Here is a 22,118-nt window from a genome sequence, read left to right as displayed (position 1 = left end):
CTGGAATGAATGTCAATGTTTAAAAGCAGATACTTGCGTGCAGGATCGGGCCAAAGGTGAAGTAGCACCAGGGTACCTCGTGTGGTACAGAAGGGAACTTGAGCACAAAAGACCGGCTAAAAGACCCCATATCCTGAATTTTGCCGAGTCATTACAGGAGCAATGAGATTGGTTAGCAAAAGAAAAAAGCTACCAGGCTGAAATCAGCAAGCTAAAACAACAAATTGAAGGTCTAAAATTTGAGAACAACGTGCAAGTTGCTACTGATCTGGGAGAAAAAAATAGGTTGGCCCAGGAAAACGAGACGATTAGGGCCCAAATCCAGCAAATAAGGATAGCCTCTGATAACCAACAAAGGAGCCGGTCGGATGAGCGACTGATAAAAGGTTTAAAAATGGAAATTAGTGAGTGCCGGAGTGAGTCAGAGAATTTTGAGAATATCATAGCAGGACTCGAGGCACACTGGGCAAAAAGAACAGAGGAGCGCAACCGGTACCTACAACAGTTGAAAGGGGATCACGAGCAAACCATTGCCAATTTGAAGAGAAAGGTGGCCACTCTTGAGGACAGAGCGGCTGAGCAAGCCCGAACTTTTGAAGCTGAAAATAAACATTGTTATGATTTACTGGCCCATATGAAAGTAGAAATTCAGCAGTGGCAGAATCAACATCTCCAGGATTCTCGGGTTTTGAAGGCCCGTAATAATCAAATAGAGCGCCTACTCATAGAAAAGGGGCAAACCAGGGATAAGATTATGACCATTGCCCATGCCATCATTAGGAGGTGTCTACGGTGCGAAGATATGACCCGCACTACCTTCTTCTCGGCAGTGATGATTTATGTCAAGCGAACCATGTATGAGCTGGAATAACTTGAAAGGGACCTCGCACCTAAGCCCGCGGCGAGGCCGAACGATGCCCCGCGGGCGCCAATTTTTAAAGCTTTAATGTATTTATAGGTCGAGTCTGTATTTTCCGTCTTGGCGTCTTTTGTTTGTCTTTTCGCATCAGGGTGTATCAGTAGTTTTTGAGTTTGTATTTATTTCAAGTCCGTTATTTTCCCTTTTTCAAAAAATGTTTAGTTTGTAATAGAATGTTTTAGTAATAAAAAATGTTTCTTTATTTTTGCACTTGTTTGTCTTGAACTACGTAATGATCTGATTCACGCGGCGTCGTGATACGGAGGTAATCCTCATCGGATCCGGTCACGTTTTTAACTTCAAATAAAAAAAAAATATATATATATATATAATAAGAAAATATAAATAAAGGGAAGTATAAAGAAAAGCCGGAATGACGCATGCCATCAATGCAAACATGTAGAAACTCACTTAACTGTATAGGTGCATCACACCCCAACGTGAGATTACCTGTCTGTTATTTGTTTCAAACTAACCGTTTGCTTGCTGCTAAGTCCAGGTTTTTAGAAAGGTGGTTTGGTTTTGTGGAGGTCTGGCCTCACATTCATACTTTACGAGGTCAAAAGGAAGTGTTCAGCTTCCCGTCACTAAGTCAAGAGGAAGTATTCACACTTACTCCTTTGCCAATGATTCCTATTTCCGAAGAGAGTTCAATCTCGGCCATCCCAACTTCCGAATCAGCAACTGCTGAAGAAAACAGAATCTTGCGGCTTCGCATGTTGGAAATGTTGGATGACTGGAACAATGGAAAAGAGCCGCCGAGTGTAATCCCTGGATTCCCCAAGCTGTTCTCTAGGACAAGTGGGACTTCCAACGTCCCCATAAGTTATCCAACCACCCCATTCGGGTATCCTACCATTTCAGCCCACTCCGCTGGATCACCCTCCAATTCTTATCCCTGGATGTCACCGACAGATGTGGCTACAAACATATTCACTGCACCGCCCTGTCCAATCACGGCATAACCCGCTATACACAGGCCTAATTTTGACTCTTCCTCATTCACATTTCAAGCACCATCCTTCTCACTGGAACCAACTCGGTTTACCACCAACGCTCACCCTCAGCAGCCTCAATGCGAGTTTACGCCTGGGCAAGACCGAAATCCCAAAGCTCTTGAATAAGATGAAATGGCGAGAAGAATGAGGATCCTCGAGCAGAGCTTAAAAAATATGCAAGGTTTAAGTGGGCAGAAGAGTGTCTCCTATACTGATCTATGCATGTTCCCTCACGTGCACCTTCCCGTAGGGTTCAAAACACCGAAGTTTGAGAAATATGATGGGCATGGCGATCCCATTGCTCACCTAAAAAAGTATTGCAACCAATTGCGTGGGGCTAGCGACAAAGAAGAATTGTTGATGGCATACTTCGGAGAAAGCTTGGTGGGCATAGCCTCAGAGTGGTATATGGATCAGGACATATCTCGTTGGCACATTTGGGACGATCTTGCCAGAGATTTTGTAAGGCTGTTTCAGTATAATATTGACATCACGCCAGACAGGAATTCTTTGTCAAACTTGAAAAAGAAACCCTCAGAAAGCTCCAGAGAATACTCTATTAAATGGCGCGAGCAAGCATCAAGGGTAAAACCTCCTATGGATGAAATAGAAATGGTCAATACTTTCCTCCAGGCTCAAGAATCGGATTACTTCCAAAACATGATGTCGGCCATGGGAAAACCTTTCGCATAAGCGATTAGGATCGGGGAAATGGTAAAAAATGGGCTAAAACGGGTCGAATTCTAAGCCAATCTGCTATCAGATTTACCTCCCAAGCCATTCAGGGTGGGTCTGGAGGAATAGCAAAGGGAAAGAAAAGGGAAGAAACATTCATGGCAGCATCGGGTACAAGGAGAAACTATACTCCCAGATCTCTTTTTTCAGAGAGGACCCCGCATCACTATTACCCTCACCAAGATTTGGCCTATACTCCTCAGCCATACTCGGTCATGAATACTCAGCCTTATGTCCCGCCACCGCAACAAGCCAATCGGAGCCAAGCTCCACCTCCCAGAAATCAGCCTCCTTACCGAAACCACTATAATCCACAACTACCCTAGAATAACTTCCATCCTCAAGAACCACCCAGAAGACAAACTTTCACACCCATTGGTGAACCGTATTCTACCCTATTCCCAAAACTGGTCCAGATGGGTTTCCTGCAACCAGTCCCTCAGACAAGGCAAAATCCAGCATCACCTGCTTACAGAGCCGGTGTCAGGTGTGCTTAGAGTAGAAGGGCATGATACCAATGATTATTGGACTTTAAAAAGGGCAGTAGAGAACTTAATAGAACAGGAAAAGATAGTATTAAGGGACGAGGAGGTCCCAAATGTGACCAACAATCCGTTGCCCGCTCACAATAATGGGCTGTTGATTGGGATGATTTGTGAGGACAAGGAGTTTGATCCTGCCCTAAAAGCTATAATCGCCATTGTCAATGCAGAGAAAAAGCTTAAAGCAGCCCCGAAGCAAGAGAAAGGGGAAAAGAAGACTAATACTGTCAAGGTTGAGCTCGAAAAGAAGGCTGAGACAAAGACAGAAACGATGGTGCCTTCGAAGAATGAGGTTCTCTATGTTCCACGAGGTCGATCAGAGAAGCCACAGAGATTCGAAATGAAAAGGGGAATGCCGATGTACGTGTCAAAGGGGGCATATGTGGTCCGGGGGACGATTAGACCGCCTCGGCTGAATGAGCCAGCGGTTATCGGACGCGTGCCACAGAAGCCAATGACAGACCCATCTACGATACCGTGGAATTATCACCAAACATTGGTTACATACAAAGGCAAAGAAATCACGAGGGAACTTCCAGAAAATACTTCTGCTGGAAAATATTCAGACATTCAAGAAGTGAACAATGTCACACGGAAGCGCTTCCCACCCAAGAAGCCCGTAAGCGCTGAAGAAGCAGAGGCTTTCTTCCAGAAGATGAATATTCCTGACTATGCAGTGGTGGATCAGTTGCGCAAATACCCTGAACAAGTGTCTATGCTATTTTTGCTAATGAGGTCCGCCGAACATCAAAAGATCCTGCTCAAAACCCTGAATGAAGCGTATGTGCCGGCTGAGACTTCAGTTGAACAACTTGAAAGAATGACGGAAAGGTTCTTTGTGGTTAATCAAGTTTCTTTTAGCAAGAACGATTTGCCTCCGGAGGGAGCAGCTCACAACAAGGCTTTACATCTGACAGTCAAGTGTGAAGACTACTACGTCAAGCGAGTAATGTTGGATGGGGGTTCGGGTGTTGACATTTGTCCGCTCTCTACGCTGCAAAGAATGGAAATTGGGACCGGAAGGATTCGCCCCAATAATGTCTGTGTAAGAGCTTTTGATGGCATCAAGAGGGACACCCTCGGAGAAATAGACCTGATATTGACTATCGGGCCGGTGGAGTTCGAAGTAGCTTTCCAGGTACTGGATATGGACACATCTTACAACTTCCTCCTCGTAAGACCTTGGATTCATATTGCAGGGGTTGTACCCTCCACTCTCCACCAAATGGTGAAGTTTGAATATGAAGATCGGGAAATTGTGGTCCACGGAGAAGACGAACAGTCTATTTATCGGGACCCATCCATCCCATATCATGAAGCAAGAGAAGGGAGTGAGCACACAATTTATCAGGCTTTCTAAATTGTGCTGGCGGAGCAGTATGAAGAAGGGAGCCCTTTCCCCCAACCTTTCTTGTACAACGCTTCAATCATGGTTGCTAAAGAAATGATCCGACGGGGATTCAAACTGGGAGAAGGACTTGGAAAATCGTTGCAATGAATAATTGAACCTATCACCTTGCCTTCCACTAAGAAATTCTTCGGGGTAGGTTTCAGACCCACTTCAGCTGATATAAGATGGGCAAACGATAGAAAGAAGAATGGTTGGGTCTTGCCTCAACCGGTTCCGCATCTTTACAGAACGTTTGTCAAGCCAAAATACCAGAATAAATAAGAAGATGAGGCCTTTACTACCGAAGAGATTAAGGAGATCTGTGGGGCCATGAGAAAGATACTATATGAAACCCACATGGTTCAGCTGGGAGAAGGCACAAGCACCGCTGAGGTGCTATACATGGGGCCAAATGCTAAGCTTCAAAATTGGGAGGCTACACCGTTCCCAGTTAGGCAGGAGTCCGGGTAGACTTGTCTGCCACCTTTCCTGCATCACGGGTTATCCCAGGGTGTAACTCGGATGTTTTTCTTTAGTTTCCCATTTTAACTTCCTGAAATATAAACCCTGTTATCTTCCCAATTCCAAGGAATAAAATCAGTATTTCATTTATTTTCTTTATTCTTTCTTATTTTACTATTTTTCTTTTATCTTTTCCTTTCAGTTATAATAATACGGATTTAAATAATATGACATGCTTGCGGACTTCACGCCCAAATCCAAACGAGCCATCTAATTGTGAAATAATGAACCAAGAACCGGAATATGACGAAGAAGAGGCTTTTAGGGAAATAAATCGAGAATTGGAACACTTTGAGAATAAACCTAAGCCGAATTTGAATGACACCGAACCGGTTAATTTGTGAACTCCTGAAGAAATCCGAGAAACCAAAATAAGCATTCACATAGATGAGAAAACGCGAGATGCAATAATTCGACTCCTCTTTGAATTTAAAGATGTGTTTGCTTGGTCATACGATAACATGCCAGGATTAGGTGTTGATCTAGTGGTGCATAAATTGCCAATTTACCCTGATTGTCCTCCAGTTCAACAGAAGCAGAGGAAGTTCAAGACTGACATCAGTGATAAGATCAAAGAAGAAATCACAAGGCAGTTGAAAACAAGAGTAATTCGGGTAGTCCAGTATACTACGTGGTTGGCTAATGTAGTTCCTGTACCAAAGAAAGATGGGAAAACTCGGGTGTGTGTGGATTATCGAGATTTGAATAAGGCAAGTCCCAAAGACAATTTTCCGTTGCCCAACATCCACATCCTTGTTAATAACTATGCCAAACATGAGATACAGTCTTTCGTAGATTGTTACGCTGGATATCATCAGGTGTTGATGGATGAAGAAGATGCCGAGAAAACCGCCTTCACTACACCTTGGGGTACTTACTATTATTGGGTTATGCCGTTCGGTTTAAAGAATGCCGGGGCAACTTACAAGAGAACCATGACTGCCATTTTTCATGATATGATGCATCAAGAGATAGAGGTGTATGTAGACGACGTGATAGTCAAGTCCAGGACTCAGGACGATCATGTTCGAGACTTGAGGAAATTTTTTGAGAGGCTGAGAAAGTACGACCTGAAGCTGAATTCGGCTAAGTGCGCCTTCGGAGTCCCATCGGGCAACCTTCTGGGTTTCATAGTAAGCAGGAGAGGTATCGAGTTAGATCCAACAAAGATAAAGTCTATCCGAGATTTACCTCCTCCAAGAACGAAGAAAGACGTGATGAGTCTATTGGGCAGGTTAAACTATATCAGTCGATTCATTGCCCAACTAACTAGCACATGTGAGCCCATATTCAAGCTATTGAGGAAGGATGCAGGAATCAAATGGACGGCTGAGTGTCAAGAGGCTTTTGACAAGATCAAAGAATATCTTTCAAATCCTCCAGTTTTGGTCCCGCCAGAGCTAAAGAGACCCCTGTTCTTGTATCTGACGGTCTTGGAAAATTCTTTCGGTTGTGTCCTCGGACAACATGACATAACTGGAAAGAAAGAGCAGGCGATCTATTACTTAAGCAAGAAGTTCACCGGTTATGAGGCCAAGTACACTTTGTTGGAAAGAACGTGTTGTGCTTTGACGTGGGTCGCTCAAAAATTGAGACATTATCTCCAAGCTCATATAACTTACCTCATAACCAGGTTGGATCCTTTGAAGTACATATTCCAGAAACCGATGCCTACTGGGAGATTAGCAAAGTGGCAAATCTTGCTTATTGAATTCGACATAGTCTATGTCACTCGCACGGCAATAAAAGCCCAGGCGTTAGCAGATCATTTGGCTGAGAACCCGATTGATGATGAGTACCAACTATTGAGTACTTATTTTCCAGATGAAGAGATAAACACCATAGGGTTAGTCTCGGAAGACGCTCATGCTTGGAAGATGTTCTTTGATGGGGCTGTAAACACCAAAGGTGTAGGAATTGGGCAATCTTGATCTCACCCACTGGTCAACACTATCCGGCTATAGCTAAGCTTCGTTTCTTTTGCACGAACAATACAGCTTAATATGAAGCCTGCATTATATGCATGAATATGGCGATCGATCAATATGTTGAAGATTTGTTGATTATGGGGGATTCTGATCTGATTATCCGACAAGCCCAGGGTGAATGGGAAACTCGAGATGTCAAGCTTAATCCTTACCGGCAGCACGTGGAGGATCTCAGCAAGCGATTCAAATCAATAAAGTTCAAGTATATCCCGCGGTGTCACAATAAACTAGCCGATGCACTTGCCACCTTAGCTTCAATGTTACCTTATCCAGGCAATACCCACATCGATCCCTTGGAAATCCAAATCAGGGAAAGACATGGTTACTGTAATGTAATCGAGGCGGGACCAAGTACCCAGCCATGGTACCATGATATTAAGAGGTTCTTGAAAACACAAGAATACCCCGAACATGCTACTGGAGATCAAAAGAGAACTATTAGGCGGCATGCGAGTGGATTCTTTTTGAGCGGCGAGGTATTGTATAAAAGAACCCCGGATCTCAATTTGTTGAGATGTGTTGACGCAGAAGAGGCTGGAAGAATCATGCATGAGGTACACGTGGGAGTATGTGGGCCCCACATGAACGGGTATGTTTTAGCAAAGAAAATCCTTCGAGCGGGTTATTACTGGATGAACATGGAAAAGGACTGTTTTAGTTTCGTTCAAAAGTGTCATCAGTGTCAGGTGCACGGTGATTTGATTCATGCACCTCCCACAGAACTGCATCCCGTGTCTGCACCTTGGCTATTTGTTGCCTGGGGTATGGACGTCATTGGGCCAATTGAGCCAAAAGCCTCAAATGGACACAGATTCATATTGGTCGCTATTGATTACTTCACAAAATGGGCCGAAGCTGTCACTCTCAAATTGGTCACTAAGAAAGCCGTGGTAGATTTTGTACATTCAAATCTTATTTGTCGTTTCGGTATTCCTGCAACTATCATCACAGATAATGCGGCAAACATGAATAGTCATTTGATGGAGGATGTATGCGAACAGTTCAAAATAACGCATAAGAACTCCACTCCTTATCGGCCCAAGGCCAATGGCGCTGTTGAAGCAACAAACAAAAACATCAAGAAGATTTTGAGGAAGACAATCCAGAGTTCCAAACAATGGCATGAACAGTTACCTTTTGCCTTGCTGGGATATCGCACTACAGTACGCACATCGGTAGGGGCAACCCCATACTTGTTGGTTTATGGGACCGAGGCTGTGATACCGGTAGAGGTAGAGATTCCTTCACTCCGAACCATTGTTGAAGCAGAGATTGAAGATAACGAATGGGTTAAGACTCGATTGGAGCAGTTGACCTTAATTGATGAAAAGCGAATGGCTGCGGTCTGTCATGGGTAGTTGTACCAACAAAGAATGGCCCGTGCTTACAACAAGAAAGTGCGACCCAGGAATTTTGAGGTAGGTCAACTAGTGTTGAGGCGCATTCTTCCACATCACCAGGAAGCAAAAGGAAAATTTGCTCCTAATTGGAAAGGTCTGTACATCATCAGGAAAATATTGCCAAGAGGAGCGTTGTATCTGGGTGATATTGAAGGAAATGATCCTGAAACAGCTGTGAACGCAGATGCAGTCAAAAGGTACTATGTCTGAGTTTACTTCGGTGGTGTGTTGGCACATTTGAGATGATGAAGGCTTTTATTCCCACTACCCAAACACTATCAACTCTTTCTACAAACCCTTTGAGCCGGTTACATTTCTTTGGCTACCCTCTTTGGAATCCAAAAGCACCGTTGAAAAAAAAATGATTAGCCTGAACTACGTCTCACTTAATTCCGAAAGGATACGCAGACAGCCTCTCTCTGGGGTTCAGTCACACCAAAACAAAAATCCAATTTTCCCTGAAGTTGAAACTGGGGCAAATGTTATAATGGTTCAACCACGGGCACACCAAATGGTTCCCAAGTTGTAATTTCATCCACAATTCTCTTTACCAAAAACCAAGTATAAGTCCTTCGGATCAATTGCCAAAGGCGGGGGAAACCGAGAAATATCATGGTTGGAAGTCGATGCATTCTAAAATTGAGAGAAATAAAATGAGAGAGTCTTGTCGGTGAAAACCTTCGGGCACCCTAAGGCGACGAGAGTAGAGAAACCAAGAATGAGAGAGTCTTTTTAGTGAAAACCCGCAAAAAGTACTATCGGGCGACGGTGAGAAGAGAAATGAGAGAGGTCGGCTAGCGAAAACCCGCAAAGGGCGCTGTCGGTCGAAAAGATGATTTCACCACAGAAAGTTCTGGCAAGGTTCCCTGGTTGGGAAACATAGATCCGTTTTGGTTCATGAGGAAATGCAAGTTCATGAGGTTCGGGCATCCAGTCCAAAAAGCATGTCATGTCAGTTTGAAGCCAACATGCACCTTAGATAAGTCCTTCTTTTCCCCCGAAAGGGACGCTTCTCTTTTAAATTCGTTTCTCCGCTCTTTGTTTACCTTTCCTTGAATCCCTTTTGTCTTAACCCTAAATTCCAAAATGTGTTAGAAAGAAAAGGTGGCAGGACCGGTTTCACAGAGCTCCATCTGGCAAGAGGTGAAGAAAATACCCAGCCTCAGTGGTGCGTCAGTCCAATCCCGACTGATCATGATGTTTGATTACCTCCAAAGCAAAGGCATTAAAAAAAAGTCAAAGGCAAAGGTCTGGGAAGCGGAATGAGAACCAAAGCCTTACACAGGCGAGTCATCATGAAATCCTAAAATCTGAGTCTTATCAGTTTGGAAGGGGGTCGCCTTTGAAGCAAATCAATGGCAAAGTTTCTCAACAGAAATGAGGCCGGGACCAAGCAATTGGAATGATCAAGGCCACCGAACCAACTACCGTTTTCAAACTGACAATTGTTCTTTGTTTGGAAAATTGAAACAGGTGCAATCCAAAGCAACCGTGCAAGAAGCAGGTGCAACCAAAAAGGAAAAGAAATGCACAAGTGCAAGAAACAGCTTTGCAGCAAGGAATCAACCCAAAAGGAAAGTTTCCTCCAAATTCTTTCCTGCATTTTTACTAAACAAAAAACGAAAAGAGAAATAAGAAGAAAATTCCAAAAAAGGGGTTAGTTTAGAATCCCCAATATCAACCTATTATTCGCCAACATTAGGACTCCAATCCCTAAGTTGAGATTTTAGACATAGGGCCTCCATTCCCTAGTCATCTTTGCCAACATTAGGGCTCTAATCCATGAGTTGAGATTTTAGACATAGGGCCTCCATTCCCTAGTCACCTTTGCCAACATTAGGGCTCCAATCCCTGAGTTGAGATTGTAGACATAGGGCCTTCATTCCCTAGTCACCTTTGCCAACATTAGGGCTCCAATCCCTGAGTTGAGCAATTTTCCTTTAGCCAACATTAAGGATCCAATCTCTGAGTTGAGATTTTAGACATAGGGCCTCCATTCCCTAGTCACCTTTGCCAACATTAGGGCTCCAATCCCTAAGTTGAGATTTTAGACATAGGGCATCCATTCCCTAGTCGCCTTTACCAACATTAGGGCTCCAATCCCTAAGTTGAGATTTTAGACATAGGGCCTCCATTCCCTAGTCACTTTTACCAACATTAGGGCTCCAATCCCTAAGTCGAGATTTTAGACATAGGGCCTCCATTCCCTAGTCACCTCTGCCAACATTAGGGCTCCAATCCCTGAGTTGAGCGATTTTCGTTTAGCCGACATTAGGGCTCCAATCCCTGAGTTGAGCGATTTTTTTTAGCCGACATTAGGGCTACAATCCCTGAGTTGAGCGATTTTCTTTTAGCCGACATTATGGCTCCAATCCCTGAGTTGAGCAATTTTCGTTTAGCCGACATTAGGGCTCCAATCCCTGAGTTGAGCGATTTTCCTTTAGCCGACATTAGGGCTCCAATCCCTGAGTTGAGCAAGTTTCCTTTAGCCGACATTAGGGCTCCAATCCCTGAGTTGAGCAATTTTCTTTTAGCCGACATTAGGGCTCCAATCCCTGAGTTGAGCAAGTTTCCTTTAGCCGACATAGGGCTCCAATCCCTGAGTTGAGCAATTTTCCTTTAGCCGGCATTAGGGCTCCAATTCCTGAGTTGAGCGATTTTCTTTTAGCCGACATTAGGGCTCCAATCCCTGAGTTGAGCAATTTTCTTTTAGACGATATTAGGGCTCCAATCCCTAAGTTGAGCAATTTTCTTTTAGCCGACATTAGGGCTCCAATCCCTGAGTTGAGCAATTCTCTTTTAGCCGACATTAGGGCTCCAATCCCTGAGTTGAGCAATTTTCTTTTAGCCGACATTAGGGTTCCAATCCCTGAGTTGAGCAATTTTCGTTTAGCCGACATTAGGGCTCCAATCCTTGAGTTGAGCAATTTTCCTTTAGCCGACATTAGGGCTCTAATCCCTGAGTTGAGCAATTTTCTTTTAGCCGACATTAGGGCCCCAATCCCTGAGTTGAGCAAGTTTCCTTTAGCCGACATTAGGGCTCCAACCCCTGAGTTGAGCGATTTTTCTTTAGCCGACATTGAGTTGCATCTTTTGGACTTGAGGTTTCCAATCCCCTCATCAATTCTGTAGATTTTTTATGGCAATTAACTCACAAAATTTTCATAGTGAAACTGGGGCAGAACAATTTTGTTTGTTTGTTTGTTTTGTTGTCTGAGCAGGTTTGACCTCGAGGCACAGGGATCGAGATAACCTACGGAGGGAGTTTCAATCCAGAATAAAGGAAGTAAGAAAAGAACAAAAAGAAGATGAGCCCAAATACTAGAGCAAACAAAGTGCGGATCGCTCAAGATCTGATTGAAGTCACGAGCTCCGTCAATCCCACTTCACTCAATGCTGCAGAAATAAACAATCGCCTACAACTTGCGAGCATCAAGATTCAGATCGACGTCTACAAGCAGAATCAGCTAAGACTCAAGATCAATTTGCGAAAGAATTATAGATAGGAATCTTGTAACTAGTAGTTGATAGGCATATCTAGCTTAGTTTTAATTCTCCTTTGGTGTAATAAGGAAGTCGGTAAAGTAGTAGTAACAGCATGCAACAACAGTAACAGCAGCATTGCAGTCCCATGGTAGTCCCAGCTACCAAAACTTCTCGAACTACATTGACTTGATTCCTGTTTAACCCAGGATATGTAGGAAACCTCTGAAGCAAAGGTTCGGTCAAATATTTCAAAAAAAAAATGCTTCACACGGAGTATTCAACGGGAAAAAATCGCTCGTATCCGCTCACTTTATCTTTGCGCGAAAACTCTTCGCGTTTTCAGACAAAGAGGGGCAGCTGTGAGCACGTGATTTTTGCTTCACGGAAATTACTCCAAAAGAAATCGAAAACAAAAAGTCACCTTTGGATACAATTTTGAGAATTTACGTGACATTTTGGTAATTGTTTTGTCCGTAAATGTTTACCTTGTCGTAGTTAATTTTAAAAATACAAAAAAATACGGGTCGCATGTATATTTAGGATTTAATTGTGCATTTTGGAATTAATTAAACCATAATTTAGTTTTCAAAGGGAAAACCACAAAAATATGCATTTTTATTCTATCTGTCGTCATTGTGTGATTTTATTTTAACTAAACGTTTTAATTTGTGTGTTAATTTTGTTGAATGTTAATTAATATTTGTGTAGTTTTGGTTTTAATTTAATTAGGAATTTTTGTTTAAATTAAAAGAATGAAAATGGAGGAAAATACCTGATTTGGGCCAAAAATTCAATTGAAAATCAGGCCCAATCCATCACGCTGACCCAGTCCACGACATGGGCTTCCAAACGACGTCGTTTAGGTATATTTGATTTGAGCCGTTCATCTCACTTCATCTAACGGCTCCAGGCTTTCCCAGATACCCGACCCACTGGTACCCGGATTGATCCATTCCCAACACTAAACCAAACGACGTCGTCCCCTTAAGTGAAAAAATCAAGGCCGTTGATCATCAATGATCCAACGGCCAAAATTCAACTCCCCATCCCGTATATTAACCCTTCTCTCTTACCTCATGCCCCCGTAACCAAACACCCCCCATGCACCCCTTCGTCTCTATCAACTCGGAGACGAAACCCTCAGCAAACCCTAGCTGCCATTGAATCCCTAAGCCTGAAACCTGGCGGCGACGATGCCGGTGACCACCAAATTAACACCCCTAGTGCACCTCGACCCCCTGGACACGAATCTGCAATTCGTTTGGTTCGAATCAACCTACATCGTCTCGAATCTTCATCTGAAGATTCGAGCCAAACCTCAACTTGTACTAACCGATCCCAAATGCACATCAGTTACTCCCCTGACCTCCCTTGTGACCAAACCAAGCCTGGTTTGGTTCGAATCGAACCAGAAAAGTTCGAACCCCTAATTTGAGCCCCAAGAACCCTAGAAATCCAAGAACCAGGAATTTGTCCAAATTAGCAGAGGTTTGGGATCTAATAGACCTTAGTCGAAGTGTTCTCCATTGAGAACACTTGATTAAGGTCCATTTGACTTCAAAAAGGTCGAGTCTGAGTTCAGACCTGGGTCATCTAGTTTTACTTGAGGTATTTCCTTTTCCCTTTATGTTTGTTCTATTTTTGTTTGTTTTGTTATTCGTTTGTGTGGTTAGAATAATTTTATTTCCAATTTTTGTGCTTTGTTCTTCTTCTTCTCCAAATCAGACCTCTTATTTGGTCGAAATTTTCGTCTGCTCGTTTGTTAAGTGTATGTGCTAAACTGTATAATCGATTGGAATGAGTTTGGTCGATTAATTAGTTTCTAGGGTAATTCCATGTTTTGTCAGTACAACTTGAATCACCTATGTGTACTGTTAGATTCTGATCATTAGCTATTGACTTGTATGTTGTAATTCATATAGTCGATTGGATAAATATCGTCAATGAGTTGGGATGTTAGAAACCTGCAAATTGTTCAAGTTTTAATGGTCTGTCAGTTTAATGCTAACATACCACTAAGCTAATGAATAAAATAGGGATCAATAGTGGGAGTGATAATGTTGTTAAGTGCCTTTAGTGACTGGAAATCAGAAAGAGCATGAGGTTTAATTTTAAAATAGAAATGGCCAGTTAAAAGACTGATAGATTTTTTGAATTAACTAGTGAAAAGGGTACTACTTGAGTTGGCTTAGTGAATTTACTGGTGGGAAATCAGTAACATCATGGGTTTAATGATAAAATGGTAGAAATGCACATGAGGAGGGAATAAAACAGGCTGTAAGTGAAATGTTTGAATAAAAGAATGGCCAATTCTAGTCTTTAAATAGACTGGATTTCGGACAAGAAAGGGGAGAACCTAAGAGATTCTATTTCTTGAACTAGAGTTGGAGATAGTAACAAACAAAAGCAAAAGAAAACCTCTTCAGATTCTTAGAACCTAAGACAATAGAGTGATATGTAGGCAGCTCAGATACCAGGGCTCGGTCACATTCCCTCCCTTTCCTTAAGTGTAGTCCGTCCAAGTAATGGTCGGGTCAAAAACACGTCTAGTCGTTCTTTGTCGGAAAACTCTTCGTGTTTCCAGTCAAAGAGGGGCAGCTGTAAGCACGTGATTTTTGACCCTCCCCGAGAATTTTCACATTTTTAGCGTGAATATGTGAAATTGGGTCCAATATAGTCATTTTAACTATTTTACTTTATTTCGTTGCAAAAAGAAAAATCACAAAAAATATATATATAATTTTAGTTTATGTATTTCTCATAAACTTGAAAAATACAAAAAAAATTGTACTTTATTTTGGTACTTTATATAAATTCAAAAATTACAAAAATATAGTTCTATTAATGTTTGCAGTCATTATAATTTTGAAAAATACAAAAAATATTACTTCATATTTTTGTCTTTATTAAAGAACGAAAATTACAAAAAATAAATAAATATAAGTTTTATTAATATTCTATAGTCATTTTAACTTTGAAAAATACAAAAAAATTACTTCATATTTTATCTTAAAAACGAAAATTACAAATAGTTTTATTAATATTTTGTAGCTATTTTAAACCTTGAAAAATATTTAAAAAGATATAGTTTTGTTTAAATACTAGTCTTATTTTTGGTAGTTATTTTGCTTACATAGGACTAGTTAAGCAACGTGTTCCTATTTCTCGGGTCCGGGCAAAAGAATAATATTCGGGTTCAAACTACCCGGTTTTAGGCCTAATTTTCGGACCTAGCCCATAATAAACCGTGTCCAGGACACGTGGGGAACCCCACCACGCGTGGGGGACATATGCCTCGAACCCCACCACGCGTGGGGCTCATTTTCATGGGCATTGTATTACAAAAACACGGACCAACGAAAAAGGACCGGGGAGGAATTGAAAAAGAGACTTTGAAAAATTTAAAAAGGGGGGACTACTGTTCATTTTCGTTCTTCTGGGGAAAACCCTACAAAAACCCACGAAAAACCCCAGCTCCTCCCATCGCCAAAACCTCCAGGCAACCACCCTCCTCCTACCAGCCTCCTCCATCGCCTGAAACCACCCGAATCCATAACCAGTCCGTCACCTCCTCTATCACCTCCTCGAACACAAAAAACCACCGGACCCCCTAACCGTCGTCCTCTTCTTCAACTCACCAAACGACGCTATAACCTTCGACGTCAACCAGTCCGTCACCTTCCCCGACGCCGGAACAGCAACCTCCAGCTCCACCGCGTCAACCACTGACCAACATCACCAAACGCCCACCTCCATTGACGCCGGCACCTCCGCTGTCGCACCAAACAGTCCACCAAAACCTCCGACCCTAAACCATCATCAAACAACCAACCCTACTACCCGCGACGACCAGTCGAAGACCGGACCCCTAACCATCGTCGAGGACTGTATCCTCGTCTTCTTCCTGAAGAAGAAAGGAAAAAACCCTACTGTTAAAAACAACCATCCGCAACCCTCCCCCTCGTCGGAGCCCTTCACCACAACCAGCCTCCCATCATCACCTCCAACGACCCCTTTGTTGCAGCTTCTCGCAACAGTTGCTGCGTCGAAAAATACAGCAGCTGTTGCTGCGTCGCTGCGTTGCTGAGCAGCTCAGCCGTTGCTTCAATCCGGTGAGGTTGTTTTGTTCGTCGAGGTCCGGTACGTCGAGGCGCTGTCCGAGGTTCCGTCGTTGTTCTTCGTTCAGAAAGGTCCGGCTTAAGTTCCATCGGAATCGTGTTTGTCGCTCTGAGTTGGTCGAGGTGCTAAGGTTAGTAAACCTCGATGTATTAGATAAATAAACTTACGTTGAATGTTTGAGATGTAATATAAAAATTGGTATGGAAATTTTCTGCCTATGTTTCATTGTCTGCATTTTGGTTCATTCTCATGTTATGTTATTCTTATTTATTTGATGTCGTTTAATTAAGTTTGACTAGTTGTTCTATGACACAAGTTTGACGTTAATTTGTTCGTCCTTTACTTCGCTTAGATCATTCGAAAAAATAGTATTATTGCATGTTGTTACTGCTGCCGAAACACTCATTCACTAAACTCCTTTTATTAAACTTCTAACAAGTCATGGGATTTTAGTTGTAAAGAGGCCGTAAGTTTTAGTATGGTTAAAAGCGTAAAAATGGCATCCCTTTAAAAATATAAAAAAATAAATAAATAAATAAATAAATAAATAAATAATAATAATAAAAAAATAAAATGAGACGAGCCTCGCCAAATAAAAGGGACAAATTGCGGGGCCCTCACAAAGTATATGTATTAAATACTTAGATTCCGGGATGGGTCGTTTAGCAAATTTCACGGCCCTACCCCAAAATAATAATGCGCTAGTTGCTTTAGGCGCGCCTTTAATAATGTTATCTCCCTAAACTCGGGTGCACATTTATGTGACCCAAATCCAAATCTCAACGGAGTCGAAATATGTCTCTAGTCACGGGCGCATTGATTGTGGCGTGGCCCGAGATGCATTTCCATGACGTTGCAAATTCTTTAAAAAATAAGAATGAGATGAGCCTCGCCGAATAAAAATACAAATTGCGGGGCCCTCAGTAAATACTTGTTTAAAATTACTTAGAATTCAGGAGGGTCGTTTAGCGAATTTCGCGGCCTCCGCAAAATAATAACGCGATAGTCTCTTTAGGCGCGTGTTTAATAATTTACTTTCTTAAGCTCGGGTGTGCATTTCATGCGACCCAAATCCAAATCCTAAAACATCAAATAAAATATGTTTCGGATTGTGGGTGCATTTCATGTGACACAGTCCAAAGATATATTTTAAGCGATGTTCACATTCTTGTAAAAACAATAATAATAAAGCGGTTAAAAGATAAATTTGCACATAAGTTCATATTGTATTAAAAATCAGATAAATAAGCCAAATATAACAGTTGAGCGACCGTGCTAGAACCACGGAACTCGGGAATGCCTAACACCTTCTCCCGGGTTAACAGAATTCCTTATCTAGATTTCTGGTACGCAGACTGTAATATAGAGTCATTCTTTTCCTCGATTCGGGATTAAAATTGGTGACTTGGGACACCCTAAATCTCCCAAGTGGCGACTCTGAAATAAACAAATAAATCCCGTTTCGGTTGTCCTTTAATTGGAAAAAACTCCCCTGCGCCCCGCGGGCGCGGAAAAAGGAGGTGTGACAGTTACTGCTGCTGTTGCTGTTGTTATTTGCTGTGTTACTGCTGCCATATTGCTTTTGCTGATCTTCTTCTTCTTCTTCTTCTTGTTTTTTTTTTCAACATCCAGGTACGCACTCGAATTAAGCTTTGATGTATCTCTGACTTGAAAGATGAAGAAATGGAAATACTCATGCTTTGCCTATGTGCTCATGTAGCTTACCCTGTACTTATGTTTCAAAAAATAGATATTAGTTGATGTGTAATTACTTAATACAGCTTAGTTTTGGTTGGTATTTGTTTGGATAGCTATGGTATAATTTGATTTGCTTTGGACTGTTAATGGACTATATAGTTGCTGGAATTTTGCGTACTTAATAATCTTAATATTGTCATTAGTTTAATTGAAAGTCAACAACAGAATTAATTGATTCCTGATCTGCATATTACAATTAATCATCAAACAGTCAAGTAATGGACTAACTTCAAATCATTTGCATTTAGTTTTGGATTTTTTTGGGCTGGCGTAATTGGGAATTGTATTAATACAGTTGCTTAGTATAGTTTTAGTATGATTCAAATTCATTTAGCATTAGATACTTTATTCATAGACAATGAGTCATAATTTAATCTGTGCTTAAGGGAATCCATCAATGACTCACGTAGTTTGTTAGTTAATAGCATGAAGTTGAGTTTTAACTTGGATTGTTGGGTTTATACAACTATATACGTTTGGATTCAAAAGCACTAGATACATCTGCTATCTCCGGGGATGTGCTTACTGGTTGGATTAAATGCCGCTTTTACCGCTTTGATATTATTTGAACTGTATATAAACTGTGCCGAAATCCTTCTCTTCTTACCTCCGGGGATGTGCTTACTGGTTGAGACTCCCTATTCTGTTAGTGTCATACCCTAAATAAAAGAGGCTCGGAAAGTTTCTAAGCCGGCTGGCCTTTTGGTTCCCGGAAAGGAGCTCCTTCCTCAGCTCGAGTTGTCCGCTCGGGTACACTGTCTAGAACACCGACCCAGGTTTTTTGAACCTAGTATAACAAAGCCACATGCCGGATCCCTAGTAGGAACGTTTATTTGCATCATGTGCATTTGACTTAGGGGACTCAACACAGGGGTTGGGTCCGTCTAGGACAAGCAACCTGAAAATAATAGACCATCTTATGGCATCCTATGTGCTACATGTTGTATTCAGTCAAGGGCGAATGGGTCATTTGGTCATTTCCAGCATGATGTTATTTTAATCAAAGCATGGGGAACATTTGTGGAATCCAAGAAGCCTTGAAATTCCCTATGTCCCCCACGCTTGCTTTTGGGAAAGCACATGGGGAACATTTGTGGAATCCAAGAAGTCTTGGAATTCCCATATGTCCCCCACGCTTCATATGTTGGGAAAAGCGCATGGGGAGCATTTGCGGAATCCAAGAAGTCTTGGAAATCATTATGTCTCTCATGCCACATTTTTGAAAGAAAATAACAATAAATATAAAAAATAAAAAATACATATAAAAACAAGGCATGAAAATTCAAAAGATTTTGTATGTTGTCATCGTTTTCCACAAATTAGAAAATCGTGAAAAGATGAGGAAATGGCAGTATAGAAATATAACTACTTATTTTTAGAAAAAAAAAACAAATGTCCAAGTAGTGTCGAAACTCTGCCGAAATTTTGAGAATATAAAATAAAAAATATATGTCTTATTAGTTTGTTTTATATATAAAAAAAAAAGCGTTAATAGAAAAGAAAATTGTTTGTCTTGTCATAAAAATGAAAAAAAAGTGTCTTGTTTTTAAAATATGTGTTATTTATTTATTTATGAAAATGACAAAAATTAAAATAATCCAAAAATATTTTCTCCATTATTGGCTTCTCTAGGAAGTTTTTCTAATTGTTTTCAAAAAAATAATATAATATAAAATAAAATAAAATAAAAAAGCAAATCCGAAAATATTTTGATTCTTTTTTTCAAAATTGAAAAGAAGATTCAAAATTCAAAAAAAAAACATTTTGAGAAAGCACTTCTTTTATTAAAAGTAAAATTTCGAAAAAATATTTTCTTCTTCTTCTTTAGAATAAAGAAAAAAAAGAGCAAATGAAAATTCAAAAAAAATATATCTTAGAAGTGTTTATTTTAAAAAGAAAATCAATCAAAAAAAATGCTTCCTTTCTTCTTTTAAAGTAGTTCATTGGACCGAACTACGCGGGTTTGATTCTCACCGGATATGAGATACGTAGGCAACCCTCATCGGGTCCAACCCCACCTTCTCAAAAAAGAAGGAATGTTTTATGTTTTTCGTTAATTCGTTTGTTTGTTATAAATGAAAATAATAGAATAATAGTTTATTTGATTGTTGTGAAAATAATAATAAATAAATAAATAAATATATATATATATAGAAAATGGAAAAGGGTCTTCTCAAAAATAGTTTATTTACCCGAACTACGCGGGTTTGATTCTCACCGGATGTGAGATACGTAGGCAACCCTCATCGGGTCCAACCCCACCTTTTGCAAAAAAAAAAAAAAGAAGGAATGTTTTATATTTTTCGTTAATTTGTTTGTTTGTTATGAATGAAAAATAATAGTCTATTTGATTGTTGTGGGAAAAATAATAAAAACAAAAAATATAGAAAATGGAAAAGGGTCCTCTCAAAAATAGTTTATTCGCCCGAACTACGCGGGTTTGATTCTCACCGGATGTGAGATACGTAGGCAACCCTCATCGGGTCCAACCCCACCTTTTGCTAAAATAGCTAAAAATCAAAAATTTTAATCTTGTCATAAATAAGTCGGGTGATGTCCAACCCACCTTTTGCTAAAATAGCCAAAAAACAAATAAATAAAAAATATATGTCAAATTTTAATTTTGTCATAAAGAAAGTCAGGTGACGCTGTTTTATCAAGACATAGCCGAATGTTCCCGAAAGGGACGCCGGAAGGCTGACTTTGCATAAACAGCCACTTTTGGGTCATTTTTAAGACTTGGTCCAGTTGACCCCCACAGCCTAAAAATCTTCGTCCCCGAGACGTTGAAAGGCCGTGCTTGCAATATTGAGTTTTCTAATTTGAAAAACGACAAAAGAGTCATAAATAAGTCAGGTGATGCTGTTTTGTCATAAATAGCCGAATGTTCCCGAAAGGGACGCCGGAAGGCTGACTTTGCATAAATAGCCACCTTCGGGTCATGTTTAGAATTTTTGGTCCAAGTTGACCCACACAGCCTTATAAATCTTCGTCCCCGAGGCGCTGAAGGGCCGTGTTTACAACGCCAAGTCTTTTATTGTAATTTGAAAAGAAAAAAAAATCAAAGAGTCAGCGGTCATGTGAATACCGTCTTTTGTCATAATAAGCCGAGCCAGCTTCGGCCGCATCTTAAACCGTTCTTGCCGAAATAGCCTTAGAGTATCTTTCAGTTGTCGAAAGGTTATTTTCGTAAAAGAATGGACAAGTTTGTAAAGTGTCGAAATAATCCTCCCCGGGCTCAAAATTCATGTGAAATTTGGAAGGGGACACATTTGCAAAAAATAACCGTTTGGTTGCGCATTTGTCGAACAAAGAAAGGGAGCTAGCCTTTTGTTTGTGAAGTTTGTAAACCTTTTGATTAAAATAGGCGGGTTGTTTGATTTTCAAGTTTGTAGGTCATCTTTAAACCTTTGAAACCCAGTTTGTTTTAATAGGAAAGTGAAAAAAAAATGTGTGTGTGTATTATTGTTTATCTTTTATTGGTCCGAACTACGCAAGGTCTGATTCATGCGGGGTCATGATACGTAGGCAATCTCCATAAGATTCGACCACAGCAAAAAAAGAAATGAAAAAAAGGAAAAAAAATGAAAAAAAAGAGAAAGGGGAGAATGAAAAAGAAAAAAAATCGAAAAATGAAATGAAAAAAAAAAAAGCAAAACGAAAAGAGAATGAAAAAAAAAGAATGAAAAAATGAAAAGAAAAAAAAAGAAGAATAAAAAAAAAAAGAAAAAAAGATGTTGTCAATAATGAGGACCGACTGAGTCCATTCTAACCTGTTTGTTTTGCAAATAAGTTAAGGTGGTTGGTTTGTGGTAAGCTGGACAATGACACCCATAATCCTTTACTTGCACCTCCTGATGCACACTCTGCGGGGATCAGGCCTGATGATGGAAGCACTTAAATCCTATTGGGAATTTGCTGACAGAGGACGATGATATTAAAGCTGGTAATAGTCTTGGCAGTATTGATGTAAAGCTCAGTGGCTAAGATGCCAATTTTTTTTTTGGGAGGACGCTTCGTTCCTTGGTCAGCAAGAGAGAAGCTTGTGGTGGCTTATTTTGTTGTCATTTCTGTTGTCCGGATTATTAAGGTTGCAATATGGATTTTGTCCTGTGTCAAACCTTCTTATCTTTTCCTTTTGTCATATCAGTTTGTTTAAGTTTTGTCCAGGTTGTTTAGGATTTTATTCCGGTTGTTTTGTTTGTTTTTTTTATTTCAAACCATTTCGCCGGTAGTCTAATGCAAAATCCGGTCTTTGATT

General features: G+C 40.7%; 1 protein-coding gene across 1 annotated transcript in view; it reads left to right on the top strand.

Moving 5' to 3' along the window:
• The first annotated feature begins 2,049 nt into the window (after nt 1-2,049).
• The window catches only part of LOC138888114 (uncharacterized), a 37,653-nt gene continuing 17,584 nt past the window's right edge, over nt 2,050-22,118 (top strand). Inside the window, exons 1-2 of the mRNA XM_070169927.1 lie at nt 2,050-2,532; nt 3,088-4,140. Coding sequence (XP_070026028.1) covers nt 2,050-2,532; nt 3,088-4,140 — 1,536 coding nt within the window. The remainder of the gene's footprint in view (nt 2,533-3,087; nt 4,141-22,118) is intronic.

Source organism: Nicotiana sylvestris, chromosome 3 (assembly GCF_000393655.2).
Source record: "Nicotiana sylvestris chromosome 3, ASM39365v2, whole genome shotgun sequence".
NCBI lineage: Eukaryota > Viridiplantae > Streptophyta > Magnoliopsida > Solanales > Solanaceae > Nicotiana > Nicotiana sylvestris.
The sequence above is the reverse complement of the archived record's forward strand: the minus strand, read 5'-3'. Positions and strand labels throughout refer to the sequence as shown.